This window comes from Cydia strobilella, chromosome 2, assembly GCF_947568885.1.
Source record: "Cydia strobilella chromosome 2, ilCydStro3.1, whole genome shotgun sequence".
NCBI classification, from domain to species: domain Eukaryota; kingdom Metazoa; phylum Arthropoda; class Insecta; order Lepidoptera; family Tortricidae; genus Cydia; species Cydia strobilella.
In genome coordinates, this window is record NC_086042.1 from 4924346 (window position 1) to 4938182 (window position 13837).

At 37.5% G+C, this 13837-nt stretch overlaps 1 protein-coding gene across 30 annotated transcripts in view; it reads right to left on the reverse strand.

Moving 5' to 3' along the window:
* The window catches only part of LOC134755337 (protein tramtrack, beta isoform), a 598730-nt gene that overhangs the window by 473055 nt on the left and 111838 nt on the right, over nt 1-13837 (reverse strand). The window contains exon 5 of one of the 30 annotated variants that reach the window (XM_063691858.1): nt 10303-10565. The exons of 27 other annotated variants lie outside the window; for them this stretch is intronic. In XM_063691858.1, coding sequence (XP_063547928.1) covers nt 10318-10565 — 248 coding nt within the window. In that variant the 3' untranslated portion in view covers nt 10303-10317. Of the gene's footprint in view, nt 1-10302; nt 10566-11814; nt 12084-12380; nt 12653-13837 lie in introns of those variants that run through there. 2 more of the 30 variants (XM_063691852.1, XM_063691849.1) reach the window with 2 other exon arrangements.

A 13837-nucleotide genomic window follows, 5' to 3' on the forward strand; every position in this document is an offset into this window, starting at 1 on the left:
AACAGTTTCACCTAGTCAACTAAATCGCTTCAATGATTGTGGTTGTTTAACACTTTAACGACAGTATCGTCGATGGTATATATCCTCGCGCGGCAACTCGGTTTTCTCACGCAAGTCCACGGCACCTTCAAGCCCTTGACGCCTCGCTTTATGTTGAACCTATAATCACCCAGCTGCAAAACCGGGTTACCGTATCGGGATTTTAGAAATAATGGCTGACAATCTGAAACAATGCCAATCACACAAATTAACAATTACTATTAACGTTAACTGCCAATCACCTTATTATTATTATTATTCAGAGCCCACTGTGTCCCACTGCTGGGCAAAGGCCTCCCCCTCTTTTTCCACTCGTCTCTGTTTAATGCTATATCTGGCCAGCCTGCCAAGAAGGAGTCCAAGTTATCCAGCCATCGCCGACGAGGTCTGCCGCATCCCCGGTTAGACTCGTGGGGCTCCCACTCCGTGGTTAACTTGGCCCACAAGTCATCCGGCATTCGGCAGACATGACCAGCCCAGTCCCATTTCAACTTGGCCGCTTTCCGAGCTACGTCTATTATTCGAGTCTTAGAGCGCAGCGTGGTGTTTCGGACTCGATCCCTTAATTTTACACCTAATATGCTGCGCTCCATAGCTCTCTGGCAAACCCCGAGTGTGGACTTCTGATAATCTAATCACCTTAAACATACGAAAAAAAGTATAGACTCGTCTTTGTAAAGCTAGACCAACGAAATGACACAAACGGTGTATCCACACTGCAGTTATCTTTTGTGGAGCAATACTGTGTGCTCTGAGCAATCCGAGAACGCGGATGACCAATGTGTCTACTTCTCCCCGGAGGACCAGTCACCTCAACAACTCGGGAACTCAGACCCTCAAGACACAAATGCCCTAAAACCCTTGCCACCGCGGCAAGCTAGACTTAATTTAGATTTTAATAAATACTTGAAATGGACCTAAATGGTACTCGCAACTCGCAAGCCTGAATTTTCAAACCTCATATAATATATCTACATCTCATTTAATGCTATTCTACTATTTTATATATATTGGCGCTTTTGACAACTTACACTGTCTGTATTGACAGACAGTGTAAGCTTGTACACATATGGACAGACGGATGGATAAACTATCATAGCGAATTGATTTGTTCCCCATTGACTACGACTAGGTACGTAGGTAACCCTAATAATAGTATTGCTTAAAAGATCAACATATAATGTGGCATGTAAATGAAAGAAACTAATACATTTGCTTTATTTTAAAAAGAATTTATGCTCACAGTTTTAACCAACAAAGTCAGTGCACGAATTTCAAGGATTTGTAGGAGCATCCCGATTTCCTATCCTACTACATCCTTGCGGTACGGTGCAAATTTGGCCTAGCAGTTCCCTATACTGGAACCTTTAAATAAACTTTACCAAACGTGAACAATTCATAGAACATTGATCTATGATATGATTGACAATATAGGTACTCGATCCTACCGAAATCCAGTGGCTTATCAGTTCGGCTTGTCCGTACTAAGGAAGGCCTCAAAAGAACTCTAGATACTTTAAGAAGATGGTTCTCCTGATACAGGTGTACATATACTTACAAGGAGGACTCAAATCCAATTGTTTTCAAACTGTATTATGTTTAACCTAATAAACTTTTTTCATTTTTTCATTTTCATTTTTCATACTTAGTGTCCGTTTTTCTCCTACTCTAATACCTACATATATATTTCCTTTCATGATAAAACTGACACATTCACATCAATGATTATGTTCGCTCTTATACTTGATGATGGTATTCTCGAAGGTGACGACCGAGGCCTTGCAGCCACTCCGTGCCTTGATGCAGGCAAAACGTGTGCGATTGTTGCAACTCCTCATCTTGCTGAACCGGTACTGCCCTATCTGTAGAACTGGATTGCCGTGGCGAGAAGTCGAAAACGACATTGTATCTGGAAAAAAAAAAACAAGTTTTGTAAGTCCGTTTAGGATCATCATATATTATCATCATTAGCAAAATTTATTAAGGTTTCAGTTATAAACTGAAATAGACGACAGATACCAATGAAAAGTGACCATCCCTTTGGTTCAGTCCTCGGCCACTGAAAAGCTGTAATATATAAGTAAAAAAAATTTAATATAAATAATTTTATTTGTTTCCTGTTTGCAAGGCTTCAGTTGTAAGGAACTAATGACACTTGGGAAAATAAAAATATAATAGATAATACTTTATTGTAATAATACTGTATGTAACATTGGATTTGATGGTGTTGCACTTATGTAAATCTAATAAATATGTAGATAAGCATATTAGATGTCAATACCCATCAGTCAAGTGGCCGACTACTACTCTTAATTTAAGGATTGTCAACAATGTATTATTTGGGTCTAAAAAAGCGTCAAACTATATTCCATCAGCGTCATATTAGACAAAACACATTGGCTAAATAATAGACATAAACCTCCCTCAATGATCTCCAAAATACTATGTTTCTTGCCGTTTAAATCAACATAGGCCCCACAGCCTTTACCAGATCGTTGCGCCCATCTTGGTGGGAGCACTTCATCTTTACGTTTTTCAGTAAGAATAACCTTTATTACAAACTATCCATATTCCCTAATAAAATACTTAGCGTGCTCATTCGTGGGTATGAAAATTCTTCGACTTAACGATGACGTTATCAATGGTAGTGAGCGTGGCGCGGCAGCCCTGCTGGTTCTTGACGCAGGTCCACCGCACCTGCGGCCCGCGGCTGCCGCTCCAGCGGTTGTAGCGGAACTGCCCTACTACTATCACGGGGTTGCCGTAACGAGTGGTTTCGAACTTGATACCTGAAACATAAGCTGTATTGGCTTACACATTTTCTAAGCTGCAATGATTGAAGCGCCGTTACCAAAAAGTGAGGCACAAGACTGATAAGCTTAAGTTAGGCCTTGCATCTAGTGCAACAAAAATTAGCAAGCAAAATCTATTTTTATATTCTAGATCGTACTTAGTGTACATGCACAAATTGGTTTTTGAAAAAAAAAACTAAATAAGAGAAATTGGACCAAGTGTAAGTACGGCCCGCCTGATAGTAAATGGACATTGGAGCAGGAACATTAACAACGCCATTCTATTAAATGTTAGGAAAATGTTAATTTTCATCAGTCTTTATTTGACACGACACGACCTGAGGTACCAGTTATCACATAACAGTAGTACTTAATATAACACGAAACCGAATCCTTAAAACATTAAAAAACAGAGCGCGCATAATCCCAAAACTCAATTCAGTGATTGTGTTCGTTCTTAACTTTAGAGATAACATTTTCGACCATGACTATTGTGGCCGTACAGCCGAACTTAGCTTTGACGCAGTTCCACCGCGACACCACGCCCTTGCTGGAGCTGTGCTTGTTGAAGCGGTACTCGTTCACGCAGAGGGCGTACGTACCGTTACGCGTCTCCTCGAAATAGTACGCACCTAAGGCAAGAAAGTCTGTATTTACTCGGACAGAAAATAAACTGTGAATTAATGTTTCTCCGAGGCCTTCGATTTTGCACTGACTGACATCCAGCATAGCGCATGCAGCCCGAGGCCTGAGTCGGAGAGATCAACAATAGTTAACCGGATTCAAATTACCTAGCTACATATGTACCTAATTCGTTTGAATGCTTGGGTAGTAAGGTATTAAGAACAATTTAGCAGGAGCAAACTCACAAAATTAGTCTGCTTTATGATTGCTAAAAAGAAATATATCAGTGCCTTTAAACGAAATAAACTTTATTACCAACCTTTTTTAAATTTTACCTATAATCTGTATAACTTATGTAAATAAACTAATATAACTCGTTATATCCTAAATATATTATTATGAATTATATTTACATTAATAAATTGCTCTGATAATTAGCTTAAGATAATATAATTACCTTTATGTAAAACAATACAATACAAATACTCTTTATTGCACACCTCATTACAGAAAACCATACAAAGAATACAGAAAAGGAGAGGTTAAACAAAAGGCGGTCTTATCGCTAAAAAGCGACCTCTTCCAGACAACCTCTAGGTAGCGAAAATTAATAAATTTGTGTGATGTCAGTAAGTGTTACAGCTGCAATAAAAGAAATCTAGCACAGAAAAAACAGAACAATATACCACCTACCTACTATTCATAAGCGCTTGTTGAGGCCTACATGAATTAAAGTATATTTGAACTTTGAAACTAAATTGTTATACTCTCTTGTATATTTCCATCGTATTTTATCTAATATGTTTCATAACGTGTTCAAATTATGGTTATGGTGTCCAATCATGCCCACCACCTCATCACAGACGGTGAAGATCTTCGCTCTGCAGCCGATCCTCTTGTACTGGCAGGTGTAGCGCTTCTTGTCGCCCAGCGTGGTGTGGTGGTAGTACTTGTAGCCCCCCAATATCAGGACCCTTGATCCTTTATGACTTAGTACGTATGACACTGAAAATACTGTTACTAAATCAATGTCACTAAATAATTGATAGGCAAAGGAGATCCGGTTTTACTTATAGGTACCAAAGATAGATATAACTCCGTAATAGATGGATACAGTCTAAGGAAAAAACGTGCCTCGAAAATCACGAAAATTTGATTCTCAATCAGATGGCGCCACTAGTTTTGGCCTACTCTCGTATAGAGGGCGTTGACTGTTTCGTTTGTTATTTATAATTTTAACTCATATCAGTGAAAGAACATGGGTCAAAATCATATAAAAATAATTAATGCAAATAAAAAAATCATTTATCCATATTTAAATACATTTTAACGTATTTTTATAAATCTTCATTTTTAGTTTTAAAGTATGTCGATAGATGGCAGTGAATTTACAGTGGTTACAAAATTTACTATGACAGTACCGCTCTATCTTATTATATCCTCATTGTAGGTACTAAGGTGATCCAAGTCTCGAAGAATTAAATACCTACACAGAACATGAAGTCATTAACAAATTAATCATTGTATAAAGAAAGAAAACTCATTGTCTATTTTAAGTAGAACTATATTATTTATAAATCAACGGTCAATTATTTCGAGGACATGTATTTAGTATTTCCTATACTAATGAAATAACATTTTAAAGTAAAACGCCACGCTTGCAGTGTGGTACGATAAAGGAAATGTACATAATTAGACATGCACAAATACTTAAATCACCTTTTTTGCCGACTAGTCGCCGACTAATCGCCAACTACAAAGGTGGCCGGATAGTCGGCTTTCCCGACTAGTCGGTACATCTCTAGTAAATATGTATCACTTATTATTATATTCAATGCACTTGTTGCTAGGAACCTTGAGATCAGAGTTTTTCATAATTATTACTTTAACATTAAACAACAGCCATTGTTATCCATGTATCGTAAAGGCACTTTTCTTAAAACTATTATAGCGTGTAACATTTGTAATGTTACGCCTAAAATTAGATGATGTAAATTAACAATATATATTGTGTAAAGTAAGAGACTTACTGCAGTAGTCGCAAAAAATAAAATTTGGTAAGTGGTAATACAACATTAACAAAGCCAATTAAATTGTTACGAAAGAACTAAACATTGAAATGTAATGAACAAAAAATAAATCTCATAAAACATAAAAAGTTACAACACTATTTTAATGTCGAAAATAATATTGCAAACGAAGATACTAAACAAAAGTAATCAAAAACTAACCACAGTTAGTTTTTGATTACTGGAAATTATAAGCACACTTTCAAAGATCCCAGAGCTAAGACTCCTCATCCGTCAAATGATTATGTTCGTTCTTGGTCTTGACGATAACATCTTCCTCGGTAAAGATGGTCGCCGGGCAGCGGCGGCGACTGCAGTGCCAGCGACACTGCTTGCCCTTGCTGGCGCTGGCTAGCCAGAACGTCTGCTTGCCTATGATGATGGTCCTGTTACCTCTACGTGTCCGTCCAAATACGGGTCCTGGAAATACAAAATGCAAACTAGCGGATGCGAAAGTTAACGGACGAATGCAACGCAAAAAAAATAAACCATAATAGTGTTAATTAATACCACTACTAAGTACAGTCCGCGCGCGAATTCCGTGCACGGCTGAGGAATGTTAAGAATGTTGGGCGTCATGACAGTGGTGTCATTTTGTACATACGGGCGCGGCGCACACCCCCCCACTTCCTCGACCTCCAAATGCACGGAATTGGCGCGCGGACAGTACTACTATCATAAAAGAAACAGAATTACTGTTACGAGTATAATGTTCCAAAAAATTTAACTTAGGTATTTATTCTGTTTCTTTCTACCATCGCCAGCTACAAATACTCGTAACTAATCAGCCAACTACTTAAATCCCAATGTAAGAAACTAGCAGTAAATAAATAATTGATAATAATACAACAGTTGAGTTTTATTGGGCAACATAACGTGATGATATGACTAACATAAATACGTGAAACTTCTTTAGATATCAACAAAAAACAAATAGTCCCCAAGTTCATGCAAACCTCGCAAACTTTATAAAATTGAACGAAAAAGTTAAATCATAACATCAGATTCAGAAAACAAATCAAACAAAGCACAATGAGTAATAGATAATAGCCGGCTGCAGCCTTCGACATCCGGTACCGGACAAACCGGTACGACAGCTCAGTGCTGGTGCTCGTTGCTGGTGCGCACGATAACGTCGTCGAGGGTGGAGAGAGAGGCGCGGCAGCCGCTCCGGCAGCACACCCAGCGCCGGCTGCGGCCGTCCTTCGACAACCGGTTGCGGACGAACCGGTACGAACCCAGCTCTATCTGAGGCCTGCCGAATCGTGTCGTACTGAACACCACTAGCGGGAAGGCGAAAAGGAAAAGATATAAGGAAGGATTGGATAGGTCAGGTAATATAAAAAAGAAAAAAACTAGCTACAAGTGAAAGAATCGTTGTCACACAACACACAACTAGTCTTAAGTTTGTGATTGTGATTTCGATTATCACTCACAGTGTTCCGATATTTACATTAACCGTTGTATGACGAGGTTTATAGTTTTTAGAACTACAAATTACTAAAAAATTTAAACTGCAATTAAAACGTGATATAACTAGGAAATAATTTATTGATCACCCGAAATACAAAAATATAGAAGTAAAATTAATAAATCGATTGTAGTTTAAATAGTAAAATAAGATTAAGAACCCATATATTTCATATTTTAAGTACATAGCTTGTCGAATCATTACATTCACACCAGGTAAGCTTAACCCTTAAATGCATGATTTTTTGTATAACTTTTTAATAAATTGAAATAGATGTCATGCTGTATAAACGTAATAAATGTGATTTTGGATAGCTGCATATTGAGCCACGGACCATCAAATATACGATGCATATATACATCATTATGCATTTAAGGGTTAAGCTACACTATTCTTACACTGACCAACGTTTTGCTTGAATAGGGATTCACCAATAACTAATTAAATTAATTCACTGTTTGCTTATTGTATACATAGGGCCTGCTGCAGCAAGCTTTCTGTAATGACGTTTGGTAAAATTGTATTGTACTGTCGAAAATTTAATTGTTGACTGCCAAGTTACATCAATCAATCAGTGGTTGGTGCGATAGCACCTTACGACATACTCAGTGGGGCATGAATCGCTTCACTGTCATCGATATAAAAACTAATACCTATTTACGACACTAAGCAAATACTAAATTTTATCCTCATTATGCATTTGACTATATTTCCTCTTCACAGTAAACTTTCTAAATTAAGTACATCTACAATTAAAGTAATATAGTAAAAAACACACAATTATTATCAAACTTTCATTAAACGAGGAACTTCGTCAGCCTCAACTAATATGTAATTATTTTGGCAAAAAAATATTTGGTATGTTTGTCTAAAAGTCAGACTATCAAACTATTTATTATGTATTTGCCGTCAAACAACCGAACGCAAAGAGTTAAAAATACATTAAGTACAGACCCTATTACCTAATAGCCTACTACCTAATTTGCGTATAGTTAAAAATATGATGTGATTTTCAACCAAAAGGGTACTTATTGTCGCTTGTCAGTAAGGCGCTATTTCCACATAGCTTCAATATTATTTAAGATGTGACTGAATGTGTGTCTGGGAAATGTGTGGATTTATTTTGATTGTGACATATTATTATTAGTATTAGTTTCTATGGTAGTATAGTTTAGTTAGAGTAATTTATTGTTGTTATGTATAAAATGTACTTACTGTAAAATAATTGTGAAATAAACAGATAAAATTTGCATAGCTTCAATTAGAAATCAACCTTATCAACAAGCGACAATGTGGTACCTTTTGGTTGAAAACGTCACATATACTTAATATCAGATCTTTAGCACATTTTCATCATTAGTTAACATCGCTTATATTTTTAGCCATGTTATCATTAAAATCTGAAACTATTAATCTACAATTCTAATTTAAAGAATAATTTAGATGTATTTTACGCGGATGTATGGTTTCCTCACGGTGTTTTCCTTTACTGACTAAACGACCGCGAAGAATTCAAAGTCGCTTTGGGCCAGCGTGTGGACTATAGCAGTGGGACCTGTAAGGTATACCTGTATACTGCCATATTACATACATTTTCACTTCTGTGTTTACGAATACATTATTTCTATTCTATTAAATTATTATTTTAGATGTATTCAAAAACATTAGTACAGTATACCAATAAATTAAAAGTGGAAAAATTCACTGACTTGGCTGTTTTATTTCCAAGTCTCTGCGAACGATGCTATTAAACTTGGTTTAATAGCATCGTTCGCAGACGTTTCTGCTTAATACAAAATTAATTTACAATACCAATAGTTACATATATAAGATCATTTCAATCCTAAATACCTAAACTGAATTTCATTTTGATATGCAATGCAAAAATCACTAATAAAAAAAACTCTATTATAAACTGAGGAACCTTATTTAAGTAATGGAATGTATAGGTAAATATCACACAATTTAAAAAATAACATAACTTTTCATACAACTACATGGCAATATGTACAATCAATCAGGGCTGTCATGGACATAAGTTAATGCGTTTTAACAATCTCCTAGAACTGAGATGTTAGCGGCGTTTCAATTTATGAGGTAAAATATAAATCGTCTATAGTTTCACGTAGGATCGATAAAGTGACATGACTTTAACATTCGAATTTCATCTAGCCTGCCTCTCATTTTTTAGGGTTCCGTACCCAAAGGGTAAAAGCGGGACCCTATTACTAAGACTCCGCTGTCCGTCCGTCTGTCTGTCTGTCCGTCTGTCACTAGGCTGTATCTCATGAACCGTGATAGCTGAAATTTTCACAGATGATGTATTTCTGTTGCCGCTATAACAACAAATACCTCTAAAAACAGAATAAAATAAATGCTTAAGTGGGGCTCCCATACAACAAACAATTATTTTTTTTGCCGTTTGTCGCGTAAAGGTACGGAACCCGTCGTGCGCGAGACCGACTCGCACTTGGCCGGTTTTTCACTAAGTTCACGTCTATAGAAACCCTGATTGTGATTAAGTATGTACGCTAATGGTTGTGCTCATTTTTTGTATGAATGATGACGTCATCGAGTGTAGTGATGGAGGCGCGACACTCCTTGCGGTACTGGGTGCAGGTCCATCGCACTTTACCCCGCTTGCCCGCTTTACCCGTTTTGTGGAAGCGATACGGCCCTATCTCAATCATCGCGTTGCCGGTTCTAGTAGAACCGAATACTGGTACTGAAAACAAAGTGAATGTGATTACCATACGGTAAATAGTGTGCAAAGTTGCCATGCAAAATCGCGGTGTACAAAAACACACAACTGATTCGAACCTGTAATATATCTATCCGTAAAAAGCAGGAAGGAAGAAGAAACATGCACTTAGTTAAGTAAAAGCAAAGTTTAATTTTACATACATATAGTATATTATTTTATATACAGTATATTACTTGTAGACTATGGTTCAATAAATTTAATTAAAGTTTAATTATACAAAAGGCACGGAGATATTCTTTTACAATGTTTTATCACAATCTTTCAACGATTTTCGAATTAACAATGGTTTATAATAACTACTGTTCAATTCTTATTAATTTAGTCGTATGGCATGTTTTTACAAAATAGGCAATTATAATATAATTTTATTGCAGAAGAATAAAATGGATCCAAATGAAAACGATTCTAAAAAGTTATACAATTAAGGCCTTCAGCACACGAGGCGTAGGCGTAAGCGTTGCGTAAGCGTGGCGTGTTACGAGAGGCCGTAGTTCTGGGCACCAAGCGTCGCGTAAGCGTGATCGTCATGACCATAGTATAAACAGGGGCTCAAATCTGTTATTCTTGCCACATATTCTGCATACTCCGCAAACGAAGAACGTTCTTCTGCACTTTCTGCGTATGGTCGTGGTCGTTCAAAGCCTTTACGATGACTCCGTCCAGCGTGGTGACGGTGGCCTTGCAGCCGTACGGCTTCTTCACGCAGGTCCACCGCGTCTTGGATCCGTTGACGTTCACGCTGTTGAACCGGTACGCGCCACGCTGGAGAACGTGGTTTCCGTGACGGGTTACTTCGAAAACTGCTGCTGAAAGTTGATGACGATTATTAGGTGTCCAATATCATTGTTAGTAAAAAAATAAAAGATCACTTGTTGACAAATATTTCCTGAAGTCACAGATGTCATAGTAGATAAGTAACAATTTTCTGCTAAATAAACGTTTTTTTTATATTACTATTAATTTGTCTTTTACAATGCCAATGTGTTATTTCTCCGGCTTCTTCATTTTCAACAACCAGGCTGGTTCCATCCAGTTGGGCTTGTTATGAACATGCTCGTTCCTCATCTCGACGAATACTCCATTTTCAGTTATTATTCTGGCTTTACACCCGATTGATCTCTTCGCGCAGTACCAATACCACCGCCCGACCGAGTCGTATTTCTCTGACCGTGTCCGGCGGTACCGATGGGGGCCCAAGATAAGTAACGGGTTACCGTTTCTGGTGGTACTAAGGCGTGCCTCTAAAAACAAATCATTTGGTTATTGTAAGGAGTTATCAATCAAACAAATATATTACGTAACATAATATAAAGTACGCATTTCTAACAGAATCAATTAATTGTAAATGGTTTTTAAATGAATTAGCTGAATTGGTTGGTAATTTTATTTGTTTATTCACATGCGCAATGTTTACATGTACAGAAAGCATCTTGCAAGCTCTCGCTACGTTTTATTATGCGAAGTAATAATTATCTGTGTACCTACATAATTACTTAATGTTTATTATGTGTAGTAAATGTAATTGTAAATGTGTAATTTATAGTAACTACTTCGAACTAAAATGATTTACTGTGCAATGTAAAAAAAGCAAGAAAGAAAAGGCTGTTTAGTTTTGTAACTTGATGACTAAAAACTACTTATGTAAGGAAAATTATGTTCGTTGTCGTTAAAAGTTATTATGTTACAAATGTTAGATGTTGAGGATATCTCAAACGGTCTTTTAGTTTTATTTTTAAATATCTGACAAGTGACAGATGGTTTGCCGCGGTTTTGGACAATAATGACATTGACAGGGGATTAAGTTAAGACAGAGAGAAAAACGCAAGTTGTTGGATAAGAGATTTGTATTGCTTTAATTATAGAAAACTCAAAATAAATAATCTATTGTAAACTAATTTGGAGTTTTAGTGAGTGTCTTATACAAATATATCTTAAAGTAAAGGAAGTATCAGTAACAATTTCCTACTAAATAAACGAGTTTTTGCTTACTCAAAACTACAAATACCTATGCAAATAACTTTTTTTGTTTTTTTTTTTATAATTATCACTATTTAAAACAATGCCAATGCGTTATTTCTCCGTTTTTTTCGTTTTCAACAACCAGGAAGGTTCCATCCAGTTGGGTTTGATATGAACATGCTCATTCCTCATTTCGACGATTTCTCCATTTTCAGTGACAATCTTAGCTTTACATCCGATTGTCTTCTTGGTGCAGTAGAAATACCATTTCGTTTGCGTGGCGCTGAGTAAACCTGTTCGGTTGTAACGGTTCGGACCCAAAAGAATCGCCGGATTGCCGTTGTTGGTGTAAATAATTTTCGCCTCTGAAAATACATCTCTTTTAGTACTATGTTGTCAGAAAAACGAGTATGACAATTAACTTTTATCGTTTTGTAGCAGCAACAAAATGCTTTCTGTGGAGGTAAGTCTGCGTGGGACCAATTCTATCAACTCTATCAACTTAAGGAAAATACTTTTGTAGCTGTTATAAGTTTTAATGTTGAAAAATATTATAAGTACCTAAGAAAAAATACTAAATAAATATTCTTTGCTTCTGCTAATGTGAAATACACAAATTTCAAATAACATATGTTTTTAACTATTATGTAATTTGTTTTTTAAACGATGCCAATATACTAATTCTTCGACTTGTTCATTTTCAACAACCAGGATGGTTCCATCCAGTTGGGCTTGTTATGAACATGCTCGTTCCTCATCTCGACGAATACTCCATTTTCAGTTATTATTCTGGCTTTACACCCGATTGATCTCTTCGCGCAGTACCAATACCACCGCCCGGCCGGGTCGCTTTTCGCTGCCCGTGCCCGGTGGTACCGATGGGGGCCCAAGATAAGTAACGGGTTACCGTTTCTGGTGGTACTAAGGCGTGCCTCTAAAAACAAATCATTTGGTTATTGTAAGGAGTTATCAATGAAACAAAGATATTACGTAACTTATATATAAAGTACGCATTTCTAACAAAATCAATTAATTGTAAATGGTTCTTAAATGAGTTAGCTGAATTGGTTGGTAATTTTATTTGTTTATTCACATGCGCAATGTCTACATGTATAGAAAGCATCTTGCAAGCTCTCGCTACGTTTTATTATGCGAAAATAACAATTATCTGTGTACCTACATAATTACTTAATTCGCGTCAGAAGTTATTCAAGGTCAAATGTCATACAAATCGGTTTTTTGCGGATATCAAAATTTCTATAGCTCCGATGTTATTTACATGTAGGAAGGAGTTGTAGAGCATAAAATTTACGACAAGTTAGGTATCAAATATTTTGACGTTTTCAAGATATAGGGCACAGAAAGCGTAGTGATCAGACATACGTACTATGAAGCAAGGTGTGGGTCGAGACTCTTCGCTATGAGACCGTTCGCTGAAACGACTATCGGGACAATGATCGTCGAATCAACATCCCACATGGCGGTTATCTCGTGAGCCAAGTCTAGGTACTTACTGGACTTGTCCTTCTCGGCTTTCACGAGATTCTCATCATGGGGGATGGTGATGTCGACGAGCACGGCCCGGCGCTGCGATCGATCTATTATCACAATGTCAGGCTTATTGGCTACAATAGTCCTGTCAGTGATAATAGATCGATCCCAATAGAGCGTGGCACGACCATTCTCGAGAACTGGCACAGGTAAATACTTGTAGTACGGTACTTCGCAGTCCACAAGGCCGTATAGAAGAGCAAGCTGCTGGTGAATAATCCTGGCTACGAGATTATGTCTGTGCAAGTACTCGCCGTTAGCAAGATGAGAACAACCGGAAATGATATGCCTGAGTGACTCTCCGGGACGGCGGCATGCCCGACAAATGTCGACCGTACCGTCCTTCAGGATATATTTCCGATAGTTGTTCGTCATCATAACTTCGTCCGCAATTGCACAGGCAAAACCCTCGGTTTCTCCGAAGAGGTCCCCGAATCGTAACCAGTTCACCGACGCGAGCAGGTCTACATCGGGTCCCATGAGGGCCTTGTAGAACCGCCCGTGTAGCACCTTACTCTCCCATACCGCCTTGCGGCCCGCAGCACTTTGTACCACAGGTTTGTGCCAG